At 43.6% G+C, this 23,113-nt stretch overlaps 1 protein-coding gene across 4 annotated transcripts; it reads left to right on the top strand.

Annotated features, from left to right (window-relative positions):
- The first annotated feature begins 6,446 nt into the window (after window positions 1-6,446).
- LOC125553825 (agamous-like MADS-box protein AGL65) lies at window positions 6,447-10,008 on the top strand. 4 transcript variants are annotated; one of them, XM_087518089.1, is made up of 12 exons: window positions 6,447-6,614; window positions 6,754-7,011; window positions 7,476-7,535; window positions 7,622-7,640; window positions 7,739-7,803; window positions 7,911-7,926; window positions 8,030-8,091; window positions 8,390-8,486; window positions 8,657-8,707; window positions 8,797-8,930; window positions 9,047-9,461; window positions 9,632-10,008. In XM_087518089.1, the coding sequence occupies exons 2-12, from the start codon at window positions 6,827-6,829 to the stop codon at window positions 9,689-9,691; spliced, it is 1,164 nt and encodes a 387-aa protein (XP_087374215.1). In that variant the 5' UTR covers window positions 6,447-6,614; window positions 6,754-6,826; the 3' UTR covers window positions 9,692-10,008. The 4 variants fall into 4 exon arrangements, with proteins under 4 accessions (XP_087374215.1, XP_087374218.1, XP_087374216.1 ...); XM_087518092.1 differs by having other exon boundaries at window positions 6,447-7,011; window positions 9,670-10,008; XM_087518090.1 differs by having other exon boundaries at window positions 6,447-7,011; window positions 9,680-10,008.
- The last annotated feature ends 13,105 nt before the right edge of the window (window positions 10,009-23,113 follow it).

Genomic DNA, 23,113 nt, shown 5'->3' on the forward strand with positions numbered 1-23,113 from the left:
TCCCATTTGGGGCAGGTTTGGGTATATGCTTGTCACAAACCAGAGCTTCTCACAACAAGCATGATGGTTTCGGTAGGGAATGCCCCACCTTTGGGGACGAAACGATATCCATTGCCTCTTATTGCTTTCAAAAAATTTCTCGTGTCAACATAGAACAACAGGAGTGTTGTGTTATTTTTTGTGATTTTTCGGGGTTCATTTGGACATTTTTATGCATTAACTAAGTTTTCAATGCATTTATGTGCATAATTCAAATTTGAACTACATGCACATGCTCCAGTGCATATAAATTGGTTGAAAAATCAAATCTTTGTCCTTGGGTGCATGCCTAGGTCCATGCAAGAAATGGGAATGAATGTCAAACACCCTGCCACCCTCACACGGCCGCAAACATTGAGATACCTGGTTTTTAAAATCTAGTAAATCCAAAACTCATCTGAAATTCATGAAACTTGGCATGATATCATGGAGCGAAATCAACATGGCATGGTAAATTTTTTATCCCATTTGGGGCAGGTTTGGGTATATGCTTCTCACAAACCAGAGCTTCTCACAACAAGCATGATGGTTTCGGTAGGAAATGCCCCAACTTTGGGGGCGAAACGATATCCATTGCCTTTTATTGCTTTCAAATTTTTTCTCATGTCAACATAGAACAACAGGAGTGTTGTGTTATTTTTTGTTATTTTTCGGGGTTCGTTTGGACATTTTTATGCATTAATTGAGTTTTCAATGCATTTATGTGCATAATTCAAATTTGAACTACATGCACATGCTTCAGTGCATATAAATTGGTTGAAAAATCAAATCTTTGTCCTTGGGTGCATGCTTAGGTCCCATGCAAGAAATGGGAATGAATGTCAAACACCCTGCCACCGTCACTCGGCCGCAAACATTGAGATACCTGGTTTTTAAATTCTAGTAAATCCAAAACTCGTTTGAAATTCATGAAACTTGGCATGCTATCATGGAGCAGCATCAACATGCCATGGTAAAAATTTTCCCATTTGGGGCAGGTTTGGGTATATGCTTCTCACAAACCAGAGCTTCTCACAACAAGGATGATGGTTTCGGTAGGGAACGTCCCAACTTTGGAGGCGAAACGATATCCATTGCCTCTTATTGCTTTCAAATTTTTATCATGTCAACATAGACAACATGAGTGTTGTGTTAGTTTTTGTTATCTTTCGGGGTTCGTTTGGACATTTTTATGCATTAATTGAGTTTTCAATGCATTTATGTGCATAATTCAAATTTGAACTACATGCACATGCTCTTGTGCATATAAATTGGTTGAAAAATCAAATCTTTGTCCTTGGGTGCATGCGTAGGTCCCATGAAAGAAAAATGGGAATGAATTCCAAACACCCTTCCACCATCACTCGGCCGCAAACATTGAGATACCTGGTTTTTAAATTCTAGTAAATCCAAAACTCGTCTGAAATTCATGAAAATTGGCATGCTATCATGGTGCGGCATCAACATGCCATGGTAAATGTTTTGTCCCATTTGGGGTAGGTTTGGGTATATGCTTCTCACAAATCAGAGCTTCTCACAACAAGGATGATGGTTTCAGACAGAGCACCCGTATGCAAAGTGAGAGCAGGATTTGTACATCTCTTGAACACAAATGTTCTTTTGGATGACCCGTGTGAACCACTTACAAACAATTTGGTGCGATTTGCATCTGTCATATTGGGTATGTTGCCATTTGTCAGACCAGAAAGATTGGCATTTGTTGATCTAGTAACATTGCCATTTGCCAACCTTGTAACACTGCGATTTGTCAAAATATGAAGCTAAAAATCACTAGCAGTATCTAATTTTTGCAACTAAAATTCAGTAATTAAGCATAGATGGAGGCGAGGAGGCGTGTTCAGTCAGGTGTGCTGCGCGCGGCGCAGTACTATTCGATTTGACAGCGGGCGGCGCAGTTCCCGACACGGCTTTAATGCAGACGAGGGAGAGGGCCGGTAGCGGTTCCTGAAATGTTGGACGGCCAATGATGCACCCTTCTTCAATTAGCATCGTGTGAATGCATGAGGGAAGTAATGGGAGGACCGGGAAAAGAGGCAGCACGATGTGAATGCAACACAGTTTGCACTCATGTAAAGGCGCCCCTCCATTCCAATGCATCTACCACATCGTATGCACCTAACTAAGCATTTTCCTAAGCACCTGCAGTAATAAGCGCAAAAGTGCCCACTTCAAACCCATGGCGCCGATGCGCATGAGCAGCTAGCGGCTGTGCCAGATGGTCCACAACGCCGGCCTGCGGCATGGCATCGTGGATCGTCTCCATAAGGTGTTGGCGATCGGCTGGTGGATGGCCGCTGTCGACGCCAGCTACGACTCTCAGTTGGACTAGATGATCGTTCGCACCACCAACAGGTTCACCGTCGTCAAGAAGCTCGCGGATGACATTGCCGTACTCCTCCAGCCCGCGCACCCGGGCTCCTCATTGCCTGCCACCCTAATCAGCCTCCATGGTCGGAACCTCTTTCAAGCACTGGTGGCCCTACGACTGTCCCGCCGACGCCACGAAGAATGTCCACCTAGAGGTCGCGCTCGCCGCGAGGCGCCTCGCCTTGCAAGAAACCGTCGACCTACGCATCCATGTGTACGAGCGAATCATGTAAATAGGTATCTACGAGGCCAGTGAGGACACTACGACATTGGCCTTATTCAGCCGGCTGGAAGCCTTGGATGCCTTTGCTGAGAAGCACCTTGACCTCGCCAGAAAAGCCGCCGGTCGATGGCCCGGCCGGCGCACTGAGTTGAGGAGGAGGAGGTCGTACATTGATGGATGCATCTTTCTTCTTGCCTCCTGTAACCACCACTGCGATCGCATCATCGTGGCCTTAATTCTTATTTTGCTATTGCATTCTCGTTCCAGTCAATACAGACATGTGTGATCCATTTGCTCAATACAGACATGTCCGTTCCAGTCTTATTTTGATTGGCTTGAATGCAGGTCTATCCCGCCGTTAGGCGCCGCGGCGCGCTCTGCTCGCGTCCGTTGGCGCGCTCTGCTCATGTTCGTTGGCATGCTCGGCTTGTGGACAGATTTTCCTTGCGTGTTCAACTGCTATATGCATACACACACACACACACACACACACATATATATATGGTTGCTTGCCGTTGAGGCGACCGCTGAGCGATCTTCTTGCGTCCCTTCGCGCACGCTCTGCCAACGGTTGGGCGTGCGCACGATCACGTCGGGGGCCGCGTATGCATGCGGTTGCGCGGCGCGCTTTGCCACGCAATGCAGTTCCGTGCGGCACGATGGAGTCACGCTGCAAATTAGAACTGCCATCAGGGCCTATCGATATTCCTGGGCGTCCGGCTTCCCCATTAATTCCCGCGGCCATTATAACCTTAGTCTCTTCAACCTTTCGATCGCTCCCCACAACACAACAAGCACACCCACTACGACACATAGAGAGGGGATGTACAGCAGCGCTCCAATGGAGTTCGGCAAGCATAGAGTGGAGACCCATGCGAGGGAGACGGACTTCTCGGTGGTGTACACCATCGAACCGGCCGTGGTGGACGACTACATCAACAACGTTGAGCAGTTGCTTACTGGAGACAAGTACAAGGTGGTCAGCATCGATCTCCAGTACACCGTCGGTCGTCCCGTCATAGATCTGAAGGTTGTTGTCGCCCAGTTGTGCATGCGCCATCATGTCCTCATCTACCACTACTACATGGCCACAAAGCCTTGCGACCGTTTCAACAGGTTTGTCAACAGCACCGACTACAAGTTTGCCACGGTGGAAACCAAAGACGATGTAAATGCGCTCAGTGTTACGGGCTTGGCCTGCAAGAACCTTGTCGAAATCTATGACCACTACAGGGTCTGGGGCATCACTAAGAAGGACTCCTTGGTCTAATTTGCCTCGGCCATCATCGACCCCTACTACGAAAAGATGAAGCAGGATGCTCAAAGAACAAGTCCCCTATCCTGGCACAGGGCCTGGATGCGGCAACTGGATGGACCTCACTTCAGGTTCGCGACCAAGAGCATGTACACATGCTACGAGATGCACAGGCGGATCGTGGACATGAGGAAGTGCCTCGTTACCAAAATCGACGAGTCCGGATCGAGCCACAAGCAGAGCAAGCGTCACAAGAAGTAGATGATGATCAGATGATCGTTTATGCTAGTTAATCATACATGTAATATATAGTTTACTTTATTGGTGTGTGGAAATGTCATGTGTGTAGTAGCCACCTATGTAATTATGCATGTAATAGTTTGCTTTGGTGTGTGCTAATGCCATGGTTGTAGTAGTCACCTATGTAAGTGGATGTTTAATTTGGTTATGCAAACATGTCCTTATAAGTGTGTGTGTGTGTGTGTATGTTGTTGTTCTGTATGCAATCATGTCGCACAACACACACGTCTTATTAGCAGCAACCGTCTGTGTTATTATCGGTCTTCACACACATTTCTGATTACAGACCTGTTTGCCGCGTATCACACACATCTTGTTAAGTTGAACCATTTCTGTTCTCATGTCTCAACGCAAACAGTTCATCCGAGTGAACCGCATGCCGTATATCGCACACACCTTCATCTGGCTGACCGTTTTTTTTTGTTGCCTAAGTCATGAAGATCTACCCGAGTGAGGCAAGTACTTCGTGGGCGATGGCCATGATGGGATATACAAGATTGCTTCTTCGCGGACCCTTCGTGGGTGGAGCCGTCCGTGGACTCGCGCAACTGTTACCCTTCGTGGGTTGAAGTCTCCATCGATGTGGTTGTACGATAGCACCACCTATCAGAACCACACCGAAAATCTCCATGTCTTCTTTGCGTTTGCACACTCCAATCCCATCATTTACTTTCTTGCAATTAGCATGCTTTACTCTTTCCGTTGCATATACTCTTGTCATGCTTGCTTGAAATGTATTGTGAATGCTTAAACTTGTGCTAAATCTCAACCTTAACTTGAAGAATCTAAAAACTGCTACTTTTGCTTGTTAAGGGTCTAATCACCCCCCCCTCTAGACCCCTCTTCTCGATCCTTTCAACTGGGCACTATATCAATAGATTAGTCCCCAAAAATGATATAAAGTTGCTATAAAATGAATATAAAACATTCAAGAATGATAATATAACAACATGGAACAATAAAATAATTATAGATATGTTGGAGACGTATCACACTACTTCACTTGTTTTAAAGACATGCACACTAGCGAAATATTTCATCTATATCAATGTACACAGAGAGAATTTTTTTACCAGAGAGGAAAGAGTTCATCCATCTATAATGCCCTGCTGCTGGCGCAGCTTCTTCATCATCATCATCATCTTCTTCTTCTTCTTCTTCTTCTCATTTCCTGTGGGAGACGTCTTCGCAACAACCTCTTTCGACATTGCAACTATGTCAAACTCACACTGGCATCGAGGGTAGCATATTTTATCCGCTCGTAGGTCAAGGGATAATTCTCCCATCCAGACGACCTTAATCCCATCGTCTCGTCACCCTTCTCAAGATTTTTTCCGACCATAGAATTTCTACGTCGAATAGGGATGATGTTTTTTTTATCACAATCGTCTATAGGAATTCTTGTTTGTAGGTCGCGATGTTTTTTAAGTCAATGTTGTACGGCACGAGCTTCTGTTTGTCCCCTTCGATGGCTGCCCCACAGAAGTATATGTCCTACCGAGACATGAAGTCGTGGAGCTCACCTGGTATGAAGGGCGCGTGTACGATGTGATACACCAAAACTTCATCTTCGAGGCACAACTGAAGGACGACGGCGCGTTGGATCATCCCAGTGGCACGTTCCGTGTACTCTGCGTCGAGACCGGTAACCTTCATCTCCACCTTTTTGAGGGAGTTGGATACATTGTTGATCCACTCCTGAACAACTCTTGGGTGGTCGGTGACGGTGGCAACTATGCAAAGAGGCCCACAAGGAATATGCAATTGTTATCAACACATATAAGGAAACACTTGTCCACCATTTGGTTGTATAAAAAAACTGGAAAGATTTACATGATATTGTTATTGCTCATATATTGTTGGCTGGCTCCATAGTATCACAAAATCATAGCGTAAGAATTCTGCCTCTACTCGAGTCACATTGAAGCCTCCTTGGTTTTCTGCTCAGTCCGAGCTAAGCTCACCACGAAAGAAATGAAACATTTCATCTCCACTAGTAAAAAAATGGAACTACTCAAATGTATATATATTTTTTGGTATAGATACATGAAGGTGTGAAGGACACTAGGACGAGGAGAAAATAAACAAAAGCACGTAGAAAACGAGTCTGGAGAAACTAAAAACATTTCCAACTGTCCGAGCCCTTCTCGCCCGGTTAGTTTGGACCCTGACCTCCCCCTACCCCCTCCCGCGCTTTTCTCTCTCTGCCCTTCTCTCCCTCCGCGCACAGCCACACCACTCCCCCCCCCCCCTCCCCCTCTTTCTCTCTCTCCTTCTTGACCCCTATCTCTCTCCTCGCCCCCTTCTCTCCCCCCCGATCGACCCAAGAACTGCCGATTTCGCCGGTTCTTGGCTCGATCTCTCCTCGTTGGCTCGTGGGGATCACCTCCTGTTTGGCCATAAAGATTCCAGATCCCCACCTGTTTCCTGGTTCGATCTCTTAGACCGATTCGATTTTACCGCGCACAACAAGGAAGCATTCCTTTCATATCTGGGCCCGAGCGATTGGATCGTCCCATGCTCCACTGCGACGCGGATATCCTGAATAACAAAAATATTTCCCATCCAGATTCCATCGGATTGTATCATAATTGGTGAAAGGTGTGACGTTAAGACATAATTTTGGTCGGAAATTCTTCGACATGGGGAGGGTGAAGCTCAAGATCAAGAAGCTGGAGAACACCAGCGGGCGGCAGGTGACATATTCTAAGCGGCGGTCAGGGATTCTCAAGAAGGCCAAAGAGTTATCCATTCTTTGTGATATCGATCTCATTCTTCTCATGTTTTCCCCCAGTGGAAGGCCTACCATATGCGTCGGCGACAAAAGGTAATGGTTTTGATTCATCTGGGTTGATTCATTCAGATTTAGGTCAACAAGCCCATAATATGACTACAGAGATGGACATTTAATTTTCTCTTAAAACAAATACGCTTAGTTTTTTTATGAAATTGTTGCAATTTTGCCATTGAATTGCTCCATTTCTTGGCTGATTAGTTAATTGAAACAAAGGAATTGATTTTTCAAAGCATTTCACCAATTCTGAAATTTACCTGTATGGTCCTATGTTCCGACTGAAGCACCATTCAATTTACAGTTTTTATGTCATTGTGCTTCTTTCATTTTTGCAATAGTAGTTCCATGCTTTTTCTTTTGGGTGAAATCGTAGAATTACAAAACAATGCTTTAGCCATATATCTGTCATGTTTTCAGATATGGGTTGCTAATAATATTTAGGATGGCAGAGTTAAATCAGAATTGCATGTTTACCTGATATACTATTCAATTTGCAGCCCCATAGACGAAGTCATTGCAAAGTATGCACAACAAACTCCTCAGGAAAGGGCTAAAAGGTATTTGAGTTACATACATTTTCTGTTTACCTGCTGAACCAATTATATTAACATATCAGCTGAAATTCATTCTTTCTGTTTAACAGGAAGCTGGAGAGTTTAGAAGTATGTTATGCCAACAGATAGAGTTATTTATCAAGGCATTTTTCCTTAGCAGATTAAGTTTGAGAATGAGCTGACTAATCTGCTTTTGTTCCCAAAAGGCACTAAAGAAGACATTCAAGAAGCTAGACCATGATGTCAACATTCAGGACTTCTTAGGCTCCGGGTAATTTTGCTACTATTTATTTTGGATATCAAGAGAGCAGCATGATTGCAGAAATGTATAATTCCAACGAAATTTCTTATTATTTAGTTCTTTTCAATCTATTGCAGGGGTCAGACGGTCGAGGTACTTCTTCAACATATATCACAGCTAGGGCGATGAGCACTTCATGAAATTTCTTCTTTCTGGTTTTCGCTATCTAATGCTCGTTGGCTCAATTGTTTCACAGGAATTATCTAGTCATCTTGGCGCATTGCAATGTCAAATGGCAGATGTTCAAAAGCGTCTCAGGTAGTTAATTAGCACCAATTCACTTAAGCAGCTCCACAAATTTGCTACTTTATTGATTGATTCAATGTAATAAGTAGAGACATATACGCTCTTTACTTAAAAAAAGAGGCATATCTGTTGAAATCTTTCCATTCAGTGCCGTCTAAAGTAATGTTTTCATGACACGTGATCTTCACTTCATAAGGGGCCTTTGAAAAAAATGCATTTATGGTAGAGTTAATTGTAGCTCTTTACAAAAACTTGAAGGGAAACCATGAAAATTGAGGAGCATAACAGTTGGGCATATTTTTTTCTTCAGTTATTGGAGCGATCCCGAGAAGGTTGAGAATATAGACCATATAAGAGCGATGGAGCAATCTCTCAAAGAATCTCTTAATCGCATCGGCATTCATAAGGTAGAGATATCCCTAAACCTTCTTATTAACTCCAGCCGATCTTAATGCGTGCTGCACACTGTGTTCAGCATAACCGGCTAGCTGTTCAATATCCGAAGTATAAATTCTGTTAAATTTTGTATTGTCACTCAGAATTCGATCTCATGTTGTACCCTGTTGGATATGCTTAGGAGAACTTTGCAAAGCAGCATCTGATGGGCCTACAGTGCGCTGCTGCTCAGGTAATAGTTTTCAGCTTCACAAATTCAGAGCTTTTGGTTTCAGGTTCAGATATCTGATCGAGATGTTGGCCCTTGCTATTTAATTTCAGTTCCAGAACGAGATGCAGCTACCTCTGGGGCTAACCGGTGACCCGAACCCTTCGTCGTGGTTCCACAGCGGCGGCGGCAGCGATGGACAGCCGGCCATGATGTTACCTGAAGACCCCAGCTTGCTCCATCAGAGGTGAGTATCGGGACTGAGCTCAGGGGTGGTTGGTCAAGAATTTTGTTACGCACTACTGTAGCATTTATGTGAAGAAGAAACATAATCGTCCACGACTCACGCACTCCACCACGCAGGGACATCGGGTGCTCGACGAGCACGTCGCTGCAGAGCTACCCGGGCTACTTCAGCATGAGCAAGCAGTCGACGGACACCGCCGGGGGCGAGCAGCAGCACCAGCAGGCAGCGGCGGTACATCAGCACCAGCACCAGCAGCCGGAGTTCAGCCAGGGCGACTGCCTGACGTCACTGCATCTCGGCGCGCAGTTCCCGTACCAGTCCGCCTTCGACCACGCCAGCCTCCTCAACGACAGGCTCTTCAGGCCGGACATGGAGCTGCACGTCGACAACGCGGCGGCCTCGGCCATGGACTTCGTCGGCGGCCACTATGAGATGCCGAGGCCCGGCGACGAGGCCAGCTTCCAGAACTGGGCATCGGCGGCATGCGGCGCCACCATGTACGATCACCAGCAGCAGCAGCCATCTGCCCAAGTGAGTAATATCCGGCCTGAAGAGCCTGTCCATCAAGTATCCTGATGATCTCAGAAAATATTCCATGAATAAATGACGAACGAGCATTTCTTCCAAATATCCGCGAAATGATTGTTTTTCCTTTCTGAGAAAAATATTTTCTTCAGCTTTTGATCTGGTCTTCTTTTCAGCTTATTGTTCAGAACATGACTGAATCCCTGACCGTCAGCTCCCTGCAGCAGCAACTCTGACAGCAGCTTCATTCCACCACGCCACTGCCGTACATCAGCAGCTCATGATTTGATGATTCTTTAGCCAACGAACCGAAGCCTAAAGGCCTTACCATCGCTCCTAAAAAGAATCCTTCTCAGTCAGTTTGTTATTCCGTAGGAATGAAACAAGGTGTATAGGGGAAAATTGAATTTGTCAGTGTAAAGCATATACTGACCATAGCCGATTCAACTTGTAAAATATAAATGGATTCTTAACTCTAATGTAAACTATGCTGCAGTTTTGCCATGAAAAAGGTTGGGCAGCTAACATCCTCCAAGCGAGCAATATTGTATTACCTCTGTCCAGTTCTCAAAATGTTGACGTCCTGAACATTGACAGGGTCTCCAAAACACAGCATTTGTTTGTACTATAATATATACTACATGCGTAATTTTAAAACAATCTATGTTCCAAAATACATGACTTCCTGTAAAGCATGTAGTTAAACTTCTCTACCTTCGAATTATTTTTTGGCACACGCTAGGCGCCGGTCTACCGGCTAAAACTTCGGGCGGTCGCCTGCCAGATGTGCATAAGGGTCATGCGGGCCGTGCGATTCCTGAGTGCCGTCCTCATCTTCAAATACTCCGTGGTAAAAAAAAAGGGGAGGAACCCCCCCCCCCCCCACCACCCCCAACCTCGTCGAACTGCCGCACGGGCTCACGCACGCTCCTCGCCACCGCACTTCCGTGCTTGGGCACGCTCCTCGCCGCTACATTTCCGGACTTGCGCGCGCTCCTCACCGCACTTGAGGCCCCAACGTGTGCCACCGTTTAAGCATTGAATCTGGTTTGTAGCACTTTGTCGCCCTTGCCGTGCTACCACCATGCTACCGGCGAGCTTGTTGCCCCATGTCGCCTCGGTCACAGCACGCGCTGTTGAACTCATGGCGCACGTTCACTGCGGTCTCCGGGCGTACACCATGGCTTGTGCCTGTCGTGCTCCAGTAAACACTAGACGCAGCAAAAATTGCTCACCGACCATAGCACTAAAGGATTTGGTGGCTCTGGCGGGTCGTGTCGGACGCAACAAAAAGAAAAAAAATGCTTTCAGCTCTGAACAATGATAGTTCCAGCAAATCTGGCTGGTGATTCCAGCAAAAAAATTGGACGATTAGAGGTCGTCAATTCTAGTTCCAGCATTTTGCCGCACAGTTCCAGCATTCGTGTTGCCCTGTTCCAGCGCAGTCGTCGCGGTTGCAACGTCACCCCCCGCCCGCTCCCAGCTAACGGTCACCATGCTTGTAGGAAAAAACGCTAACGGTTCCAGCTCGCGGTCACCACGGTGGCTGATAACCCACAAGTATAGGGGGTCGCAACAGTTTTCGAGGGTAGAGTATTCAACCCAAATTTATTGATTCAACAAAAGGGGAGCCAAAGAATATTCTCAAGTATTAGCAGCTGAGTTGTCAATTCAATCACACCTGGAAACTTAATATCTGCAGCAAGGTATTTAGTAGCAAAGTAATATGATAGTAGTGGTAACGGTGGTAAAAGGTAACGGTAGCAAAAGTAATATTTTTGGTGTTTTGTAGTGATGATAACAATAGCAACGGAAAAGTAAATAAGCGAAGAACAATATCTGGAAAGCTCGTAGGCAATGGATTGGTGATAGAGAATTATGCCGGATGCGGTTCATCATGTAACAGTCATAACCTAGGGTGACACAGAACTAGCTCCAGTTCATCAATGTAATGTAGGCATGTATTCCGAATATAGTCATACATGCTTATGGAAAAGAACTTGCATGACATCTTTTGTTCTACCCTCCCGTGGCAGCGGGGTCCTATTGGAAACTAAGGGATATTAAGGCCTCCTTTTAATAGAGTACCGGACCAAAGCATTAACACATAGTGAATACATGAACTCCTCAAACTACGGTCATCACCGGGAATGGTCTCAATTATTGTCACTTCGGGGTTGCCGGATCATAACACATAGTAGGTGATTATAAACTTGCAAGATAGGATCAAGAACTCTCATATATTGATGAAAACATAATAGGTTCATATCTGAAATCATGGCACTCAGGCCCTAGTGACAAGCATTAAGCATAACAAAGTCATAGCAACATCAATCTCAGAACATAGTGGATACTAGGGATCAAACCCTAACAAAACTACCTCGATTACATGATAAATCTCATACAACCCATCACCGTCCAGCAAGCCTACGATGGAATTACTCACGCACGGCGGTGAGCATCATGAAATTGGTGATGGACGACGGTTGATAATGACGATGGCGACGGATTCCCCTCTCCGGAGCCTCGAACGGACTCCAGATCAGCCCTCCCGAGAGAGTTTAGGGCTTGCCATGGTGTTATTTTATATATTCCAAAATAACACCATGGCAAGCCTAGTTCCATTCAAATCATGCAAGTTAGAGTCCAAAATAAGGGCAAAAGTGTTTGGAAAAGTATATATGACGGAGACATATCAACTCCCCCAAGCTTAAACCTTTGCTTGTCCTCAAGTAATTCAGTTGATAAACTAAAAGTGATAAAGAAAAATTTCAACAAACTCTGTTTGCTCTTGTTGTTGTAAATATGTGAAGCCAGCATCCAAGTTTTCAGCAAAGATAATGAACTAACCATATTCACAATAACATTTAGGTCTCATGTTTCTCATATCAATGACATAATGAACTAGCGAGCAATAATAATAAATCTTGGATGACAACACTTTCTCAAAACAATCATGATATGATATAACATGATGGTATCTCGCTAGCCCTTTCCGAGACCGAAAAACATAAATGGAGAGCACCTTTAAAGATTAAGGACTGACTAGACATTGTAATTCATGGTAAGAGAGATCCAGTCAAGTCATACTCAATGTAAACTAACAATAATGATTGCAAATGACAGCGGTGCTCTCCATCTGGTGCTTTTTAATAAGAGGATGATGACTCAGCATAAAACTAAATAGATAGGCCCTTCGCAGAGGGAAGCAGGGATTTGTAGAGGTGCCAGAGCTCGGTTTTGAAATACATATGAATAATATTTTGAGCGGTATATTTTCATTGTCAACATAACAACCAAGAGATGATGATATCTTCCATGCTACACATATTATAGGCGGTTCCCAAACAGAATGGTAAAGTTTATACTCCCCCTCCACCAACAAGCATCAATCCATGGCTTGCTCGAAACAACGAGTGCCTCCAACTAACAACAATCACGGGGGAGTTTTGTTTGCAATTATTTTGATTTAATTTGCATAAAGCATGGGACTAGGCATCCCGGTGACCAGCCATTTTCTCGTGAGTGAGGAGCGGAGTCCACTCCTCTTGAGAATAACCCGCCTAACATGGAATATACGGACAACCCTAGTTGATACATGAGCTATTCGAGCATACAAAACAGAATGTTTATTTGAAGGTTTAGAGTTTGGCACATACAAATTTACTTGGAACGGCAGGTAGATACCGTATATAGGTAGGTATGGTGGACTCATATGGAATAACTTTGGGGTTTATGGAATTGGATGCACAAGTAGTATTCCCGCTTAGTATAGGTGAAGGCTAGCAAAAGACTGGAAAGTGACCAGCTAGAGAGCGACAACAATCATGAACATGCATTAAAATTAATCGACACCGAATGCAATCATGAGTAGGATATAATGCACCATGAACATAAATATCATAGAGGCTATGTTGATTTTGTTTCAACTACATGCGTGAACATGTGCCAAGTCAAGCCACTCAAATCGTTCAAAAGAGGATACCACCCTATCATACCACATCACAACCATTTTAATAGCATGTTGGCACACAAGGTAAACCATTATAAGCTCCTAGCTAATTAAGCATGGAATAAGCAACTATAATCTCTAATTGTCATTGCAAACATGTTTATTCATAATAGGCTGAATCAGGAACGATGAACTAATCATATTTACAAAAACAAGAGAGATCGAGTTCATACCAGCTTTTCTCATCTCAATAAGTTCATCATATAATCATCATTATTGCCTTTCACTTGCACGACCGAATAGTATGGATAATAATAATAGTGCACATGCATTGGACTAAGCTGGAATCTGCAAGCATTCAATTCAATAGAGAAGACAAGGTAATATGGGCTCTTTGTTAGATCAACAATAATGCATATGAGAGCCACTTTAACATTTTCATTATGGTCTTCTCCTCTCGACCCCCAAAGAACAAGAAAAGAAATAAAACTATTTACACGGGAAAGCTCCCAACAAGCAAAAGAAGAACGAGAAATCTTTTTGGGTTTCCTTTTTAATTACTACTACAAGCATGGAAATTAAACTAATTAAAAGCTGCAACTATTTTTTTGTTTTTCTTAAGATTTATCAAACACACAAGAAGAAAGTATAAAAAGGAAAATAAACTAGCATGGATGATGCAATGAAAAAGTTTGAGCACCGACAACTAGCAATGAGTGAGTGAACATAAATGTAATGTCGGTGAGAAATACGTACTCCCCCAAGCTTAGGCTTTTGGCCTAAGTTGGTCTATGGCCACGGCTGGCCTGGCGGATATCCAAAGTTGTAGCTGGGGTCGTACTGAGATGCAGCAGCTATTGCCTCATGAGCTGCCGCTTGGAGACGGGCCGTCTCCGTCCTCCTCTTATACTCGTCCGCCTCCTCCCTGGTTATAATATATCTCCCTTTTGCCCGAATCAAAGAAATCAGGAGCAGGGAGAGCGACGTGATCGGTGCGTCATCTGTCAAAGATTAGTCGGTAGTGGAGGAACTGATCATTCCTCTCAACAAACTGATGACGAACCATGGCCTCATAATCTAAATAAATATGAGGGAACTCAATATTATACCCACGTATGGGTATATCAAGAAAATTAGCTAGACAGGTTGCATAAATTCCACCAAAGAAATCTCCATTAAATCTATTATTATGCAACCTACGTGCAACAATGGCTCTCAAATTATAATGTTTATATCTTAATACAGCACTCCTGAGAACACTGAGGTCAAGGACACACATGTGACATGCTTCATCCTTACCATTTATGCACCTACCTATGAAGAGAGCAAAATAATGTATAGCAAGAAAATGAATGCTCCCTATGGTACCTTGTGTTATATCTCTAGATTCCCCCATAGTTATACTAGCAAGAAAATCTCTAAACTCAGATTTGTGAGGTTCACTAGTGCTGCCCCATTGTGGAAGTTTGCAAGCAGTATTAAAATCCTCTAAGTTCATAGTATAAGAATTTTCATAAAGATCAAATAGGACAGTTTGAGAATTGTGTGATGATGAAAATTCAAACCTTCTCACAAAGGAATCAGTGAGATAGTGGTACTGGCGGCACTTAGCTGCCTCGAAGCTCTCAAGATCAGCATTATGCACATATGCGTTAAATTCTTCCTTGATTCCTGCTCGGTCCATAAAGTCCTCTGAAGGCCATTCACAAGCCTGCACTTGAGCTTCCCTCGGTGGTTCATCGTCGGCATCGCGTATTGCGAGCCTGGGTCCTTGCTTCCTTGAAGGACCACCTTGGTACATTTTCCTAAACATATTTCTTCCTCTGAAAAATTTCTGAAATTTTAGTAACTTCAAAATTAAAGTGAACCAAACTCAACAATATTGATAGCAACTACTCCTACAAGTTCCTAGAGGCAATATCATGCATCAAAACTACTTTTAACCACATAAATTTGCCATGCAAGCTCAAGAACAGGGTCACCTAAGCAGCAAAAATATGCAATGAATAAAGCACTAGAACAAAAACTAATTGGACCATTGGAGGAGTCACATACCAAGGACCAATCCCCCAAAGCAGTTTTTTGAATGGAGCTTTGAGCAAGGAGATCGAAAATGGCAGCAAAATGAGCTTGGACTCGGGTTTGAGCTGGTTAGTGATGTTTGTGGGAGGAAGGAGTGTGTGGTAGCTGGAATAAGTGGAGGGGAGCCACCATGGGCCCACGAGGCAGGGGGCGCGCCCTCCACCCTCATGGCCAGGTGCTTTCTCCCCCTGCTATGTTCTCAGTGCCAGATATTCTAAAATATTCTAGAAAAAATCATATTTAATTTTCAGGGCATTTGGAGAACTTTTATTTTTGGGGTATTTTTTATTGCATGGATAATTCAGAAAATAGACAGAATATACTATTTTTGCTTTATTTCAACTAAATAACAGAAAGTAAAAAGAGGGTATAGAGAGTTGTGTTTTCTAAATTCATCCATCTCATGCTCATCAATAGGAATCCACTAACAAGGTTGATCAGGTCTTGTTAACAAACTCATTCCGAATAACATGGAACCGGAGAATTTTCGAATAACACTAGGTTACCTCAACGGGGATATGCACATCCCCAACAATAAGAATATCATATTTCTTCTTGACTGTAGGAAGAGGAAATTCAAAACCTCCAAAAATAATCGATGGAATTTTTCCAATAGAGTTTATACTATGAACTTGAGGTTGTTTCCTCGGGAAGTGTACCGTATGCTCATTGCCATTAACATGAAAAGTGACATTGCCTTTGGTGCAATCAATAACCACCCCTGCAGTATTCAAAAAGGGTCTTCCAAGAATAATAGAGATACTATCGTCCTCGGGAATATCAAGGATAACAAAGTCCGTTAAAATAGTAACGTTTGCAACCACAACAGGCACATCCTCATAAATACCGACAGGTATAGCAGTTGATTTATCAGCCATTTGCAAAGATATTTCAGTAGGTGTCAACTTATTCAAATCAAGTCTACGATATAAAGAGAGAGGCATAACACTAACACCGGCTCCAAGATCACATAAAGCAGTTTTAACATAGTTTCTTTTAATGTAGCATGGTATAGTTGGTACTCCTGGATCTCCAAGTTTCTTAGGTATTCCACCGTAAAAAGTATAATTAGCAAGCATGGTGGAAATTTTAGCTTCCAGTATGTTTCTTCTATTAGTAACAATATCTTTCATGTACTTAGCATAAGGATTCATTTTGAGCATATCAGTTAATCGCATACGCAAAAGATAGGTCTAATCATTTCAGCAAAGCGCTCAAAATCCTCATCATCCTTTTTCTTGGATGGTTTAGGAGGCAAAGGCATGGGTTTCTGAACCCATGGTTCTCTTTCCTTACCGTGCTTCCTAGCAACAAAGTCTCTCCTATCATAACGTTGATTCTTTGATTGTGGGTTATCAAGATCAACAGTAGGTTTGATTTCTACATCATTATTATTGCTAGGTTGAGCATCAACATGAACATCATCATTAACATTATCACTAGGTTCATGTTCATTACCAGATTGGGTTTTAGCATCAGAAATATAAATATCCTTGGGATTCTCAGGTGTGTCAATAACAGGTTCACTAGAAGCATGCAAAGTCCTATCATTTTTCTTTCTCTTCCTTTTAGAAGGACTAGGTACATCAATATTATTTCTCTGAGAATCTTGCTCAATTCTCTTAGGATGGCCCTCAGGATACAAGGGTTCCTGAGTCATTTTACCACCTCTAGTCATAACTCTAACAACATTATCATTTTTCTTACTATTCAATTCATTGAGAAAATCATTCTGAGCTTTAAGCACTTGTTCTACTTGAGTGATAACCATAGAAGCATGTTTACTAATAAGTTTTAGTTCACCTTTAACATTAGCCATATAATCACTCAAGTGTTCAACCATATAAGCATTATGTTTCAATTGTCTACCAACATAAGCATTAAAATCTTCTTGCTTAACCATAAAGTTATCAAACTCATCTAAGCATTGGCTAGCAAACTTAGTAGGAGGGATTTCAGCTTTATCATATCTATAGAGAGAATTTACCTTTACTACCTGTGTCGGGTTATCAAGACCATGTATTTCTTCAAAGGCGGCAAATTAAGACCATGTATTTCTTCAATAGGAGGTAAATTCTTAACATCTTCAGCTTTAATACCTTTTTCTTTCATAGATTTCTTTGCCTCTTGCATATCTTCAGGACTGAGAAATAGAACACCCCTTTTCTTCGGAGTTGGCTTAGGAGTTGGTTCAGGAATTGGATCAGGAAGTGTCCAATTATTTTCATTAGTCAACATATTATTCAATAGAATTTCAGCTTCATCTGGTGTTCTTTCCCTGAAAACACAACCAGCACAACTATCCAGGTGGTCTCTGGAAGCATCGGTTAGTCCATTATAAAAGATATCAAGTATTTCATTTTTCTTAAGAGGATGATCAGGCAAAGCATTAAGTAATTGGAGAAGCCTCCCCCAAGATTGTGGGAGACTCTCTTCTTCAATTTGCACAAAATTATATATTTCCCTTAAAGCAGCTTGTTTCTTATGAGCAGGGAAATATTTAGTAGAGAAGTAATAAATCATATCATGGGGACTACGCACACAACCATGATCAAGAGAATTAAGCCATATCTTAGCATCACCCTTTAATGAGAACGGAAATAATTTAAGATGTAATAGTAGCGAGTTTTCTCATCATTAGTAAACATGGTAGCTATATCCTTTAATTTAGTAAGATGTGCCACAACAGTTTCAGATTCATAGCCATAGAAAGGATCAGATTCAACCAAAGTAATTATATCAGGGTCGATAGAGAATTCATAATCCTTATCAGTAACAAAGATAGGTGAAGTAGCATAAGCAGAATCATATTTCATTCTAGCATTCAGAGTTTTTTGTTTCAGCTTAGCTAATAATTTCTTAAGATCACTCCTATCATTGCAAGCAAGAAAATCTCTATCAGTTTCTTCATCCATAACATAGCCCTCAGGCACAACAGGTAATTCATATCTAGGGGTGAATCTTCATCATCACTTTCATCAATATTATCAGTTTCAATAATTTCATTCTCTCTAGCCCTAGCAAGTTGTTCATCAAGAAATTCACCAAGTGGCATAGTAGTATCAAGCATAGAATTAGTTTCATCATAAGTATCATGCATAGAAGAAGTGGCATCATAAATAACATGCGACATATCAGAATTAATAGCAAAAGCAGGTTTAGGAGTCGCAAGTTTACTCAAAACAGAAGGTGAATCAAGTGCAGAGCTAGATGGCAGTTCCTTACCTCCCATTGTAGTTGAGGGATAAATCTTGGTTCTTGGATCTTTCAAGTTCTTCATAATGATAAGTAGATATAAATCCCAAGTGACTCAAAGAATAGAGCTATGCTCCCCGAAAACGGCGCCAGAAAATAGTCTTGATAATCCACAAGTATAGGGGATCGCAACAGTTTTCGAGGGTAGAGTATTCAACCCAAATTTATTGATTCGACACAAGGGGAGCCAAAGAATATTCTCAAGTATTAGCTGCTGAGTTGTCAATTCAACCACACCTGGAAACTTAATATTTGTCGCAAGGTATTTAGTAGCAAAGTAATATGATAGTAGTGGTAACGGTGGTAAAAGGTAACAGTAGCAAAAGTAATATTTTTGGTGTTTTGTAGTGATGATAACAATAGCAACGGGAAAGTAAATAAGCAAAGAACAATATATGGAAAGCTCGTAGGCAATGGATCGTTGATAGAGAATTATGCTGGATGCGGTTCATCATGTAACAATCATAACCTAGGGTGACACAGAACTAGCTCCAGTTCATCATTGTAATGTAGGCATTTATTCCGAATATAGTCATACGTGCTTATGGAAAAGAACTTGCATGACATCTTTTGTCCTACCCTCCCGTGGCAGCGGGGTCCTATTGGAAACTAAGGGATATTAAGGCCTCCTTTTAATAGAGTACCGGACCAAAGCATTAACACATAGTGAATACATGAACTCCTCAAACTACGGTCATCACCGGGAGTGGTCCCGATTATTGTCACTTCGGGGTTGCCGGATCATAACACATAGTAGGTGACTATAAACTTGCAAGATAGGATCAAGAACTCTCATATATTGATGAAAACATAATAGGTTCAGATCTGAAATCATGGCACTCGGGCCCTAGTGACAAGCATTAAGCATAGCAAAGTCATAACAACATCAATCTCAGAACATAGTGGATACTAGGGATCAAACCCTAACAAAACTAACTCGATTACATGATAAATCTCATCCAACCCATCACCGTCCAGCAAGCCTACGATGGAATTACTCACGCACGGTGGTGAGCATCATGAAATTGGTGATGGACGACGGTTGATAATGACGATGGCGACGGATTCCCCTCTCCGGAGCCTCGAACGGACTCCAGATCAGCCCTCCCGAGAGAGTTTAGGGCTTGGCAGCGGCTCCGTATCGTAAAACGCGATGAATCTTTCTCCCTGGTTTTTTCTCCCCGAAAGTGAATATATGGAGTCAGGGTTGAAGTCAATGGAGCGTCAGGGGGCCCACGAGGCAGGGGGCGTGCCAGGGGGGTAGGGCGCGCCCCCACCCTCATGGACAGGTGGAGGCCCCCTAACGTGGTTCTTCCTTTCCATTCTTTTTTATATATTCCAATATAATTCTCCGTTGATTTTCAGGTCATTCCGAGAACTTTTATTTCTGCACAAAAATAACACCATGGCAATTCTGTTGAAAACAACGTCAGCCCGGGTTAGTTCCATTCAAAACATGCAAGTTAGAGTCCAAAACAAGGGCATACGTGTTTGGAAAAGTAGATACGATGGAGACGTATCAGTGGCAGCAAAAAACACCAATGGTTTCACCTTGTGGTCATCACGGTCGCAGTAAAAACACTGCTAGTTCCAGCACATGGTCACCACGGTAGCAGCAAAATATGCTGCTGGTTCCCACACATGATCACCATATCGAGTACCGGCAGTTGTTGGTTGCATCATCATTTGTCGCTGTCCCCAGCAGCAGGCAGGTGGCAGTCGTAGCACCCCCATCCGCCCGTCAATGGTGGCGTAGGTCCGGCTGCCCACGGTGGCAGCTTTGCCGGTCCGCGGTTGCAACTCTCGCCAACCACGATTGGAGCCTCGCAGCCGCCATCGCAAGCTAGCCCATCTATCAGTAGGGTGGCGTCGATGGCTATGGGACAGAGAGAGGGGAGAGGCGCGACCGCGTGGATGTCAACTTGGACAGTGAGGGCGTCGTGTGGCAACTGTTTGCAAGGAGGAGGAAGACTAGGTAGAAGAGAGAAGCAGCGGAGGAGATAAGGATGCAGCAAGCGAAGCATAGTGATGATGACATGTACCTAGGGTAGGATTATAGGCCTGACCTAGACACTCTACCCAAGGACACTACCCTAGAGTCAAGGACATACGAAGTTCTACAGAAAATACCGACTGAAAGTGTCCTGAAGTATAATCCACTCGACAAAAGATTCCACTCGTTTATCCCAATTCCACTCGACCTAATCATTACACTCGACCATATAAAAGAATCACCCAGAGCGCAGGAGGCCTACAGTCACCCCAGGATGGCAATGGCCTCATAAAGATCATTAAATAGCAGGCGTTACCAGTAACGCCCTTGTCTTAACTCACATTGAACCCTGTGTAACCAAGGGCTGGAGGGTCCTGGCGCACTCTATATAAGCCACCCCTCCTCTGGCACAAGGGTTCGCACCCCCTGTAACTTCAACACACATCTAGTCGACCAGCCTCAGCGGCACCGAGACATAGGGCTTTTACCTCCTCTGAGAGGGGCCTGAACTCGCAAACCTGTGTGTACAATCTCGCCGTAGCTAGGATCCTGCCTCCTCCTACGTACCCCCTACTCTTACTGTCAGGCACGTTCCCACGACAGTTGGAGCCCACCGTGGGGCAGGAGTCTTAGCGACTTCCGGTGAGATTACAGTTTTCTCGATCTCCATCAACATGGTTTCTGGCGGTGGTTTGTCCCTAGGCCACGAGGTCTGCCTTGGAGCGCTTGTTTTGGTCGCCAATGACTCCGCCTGGCTTCAAGAAGCCCCCCTAGACGTCGAGGACCTTCTTGTCCGCGGGGCCACACACTTTCGTGCGAGTGCTTGCGGCGTTCTTCTATGGCAGCCGTTGACCCAGTATCGGATGGCTCCCGCGGCATCTTCGCTCTCCGCTGTTCGTCGTCGCAAATGACCTGGTCGATCGCGGCTCCAGCAATGGGTGCAGCATGCGGTGGCTTGCTACGTCTTGAGCTTGCATTGGTTTTCCCCGAAGAGGAAGGGATGATGCAGCAGAGTAGCGTAAGTATTTCCCTTAGTTTTTGAGAACCAAGGTATCAATCCAGTAAGAGCCCACGCTCAAGTCCCTCGTACTTGCACAAAGCGATAGCTACTCGCAACCAACGCGATTAGGGGTTGTCAAGCCCTTCACGGTCACTTACGAGAGTGAGATCTGATAGATAGAATATTTTTGGTATTTTTGATATAAAGATGCAAAGTAAAAAGTAAAAGCAAAGTAAATAGCAAAACAATATAAAAGTGATGGAGATTGATATGATGAGAATAGACCCGGGGGCCATAGGTTTCACTAGTGGCTTCTCTCAAGAGCATAAGTATTCTACGGTGGGTGAACAAATTACTGTTGAGCAATTGATAGAATTGTGCATAATTATGAGAATATCTAGGCATGATCATGTATATAGGCATCACGTCCATGACAAGTAGATCGAAATGATTCTACATCTACTACTATTACTCCACTCATCGACAGCTATCCAGCATGCATCTAGAGTATTAAGTTAAAAATAGAGTAACGCCTTAAGCAAGATGACATGATGTAGAGAGATAAATTCATGCAATATGAAATAAACCCCATCTTGTTATCCTCGATGGCAACGATAGAATATGTGCCTTGCTGCCCCTTCTGTCAGTGGGTAAGGACACCGCAAGATCGAACCCAAAGCTAAGCACTTCTCCCATGGCAAGAACTACCAATCTAGTTGGCCAAACCAAACGGATAATTCGAAGAGACTTGCAAAGATAACCAATCATGCATAAAAGAATTCAGAGAAGATTCAAATATTATTCATAGATAGACTTGATCATAAACCCACAATTCATCGATCTCAACAAACACACCACAAAAACAAGATTACGTCGAATAGATCTCCACGAGAGAGGGGGAGAACTTTGTATTGAGATTCAAAGAGAGAGAAGAAGCCATATACCTACTAACTATGGACCCGAAGGTCTGAGGTAAACTACTCACACTTCATCGGAGGGGCTAGGATGATGTAGAAGCCCTCTGTGATGATGGCCCTCTTCTGGCGGAGCTCCGGAACAGGCCCCAAGATGGGATCTCGTGGATACAGAAAGTTGCGGCGGTGGAATTAGGGTTTTGGCTCCTGTTCTGATCATTTGGGGGTACGTGTGTATATATAGGAGGAAGGAGTACGTCGGTGGAGCACCGAGGGGCCCACGAGGCAGGGGTGCGCCCTAGGGGGGGCGCCCCGCACCCTCGTGACCACCTCTTTGATCCCTTGCAGTAGGGTCCAAGTCTCCTGGATCACGTTCGGCGAGAAAATCACGTTTCCAAAGATTTTATTCCGTTTGGACTCCGTTTGATATTCTATTTATCCGAAACACTGAAATAGGCAAAA

This window comes from Triticum urartu, chromosome 4A, assembly GCF_056163025.1.
Source record: "Triticum urartu cultivar PI428250 chromosome 4A, HENAU_Tu73, whole genome shotgun sequence".
NCBI classification, from domain to species: domain Eukaryota; kingdom Viridiplantae; phylum Streptophyta; class Magnoliopsida; order Poales; family Poaceae; genus Triticum; species Triticum urartu.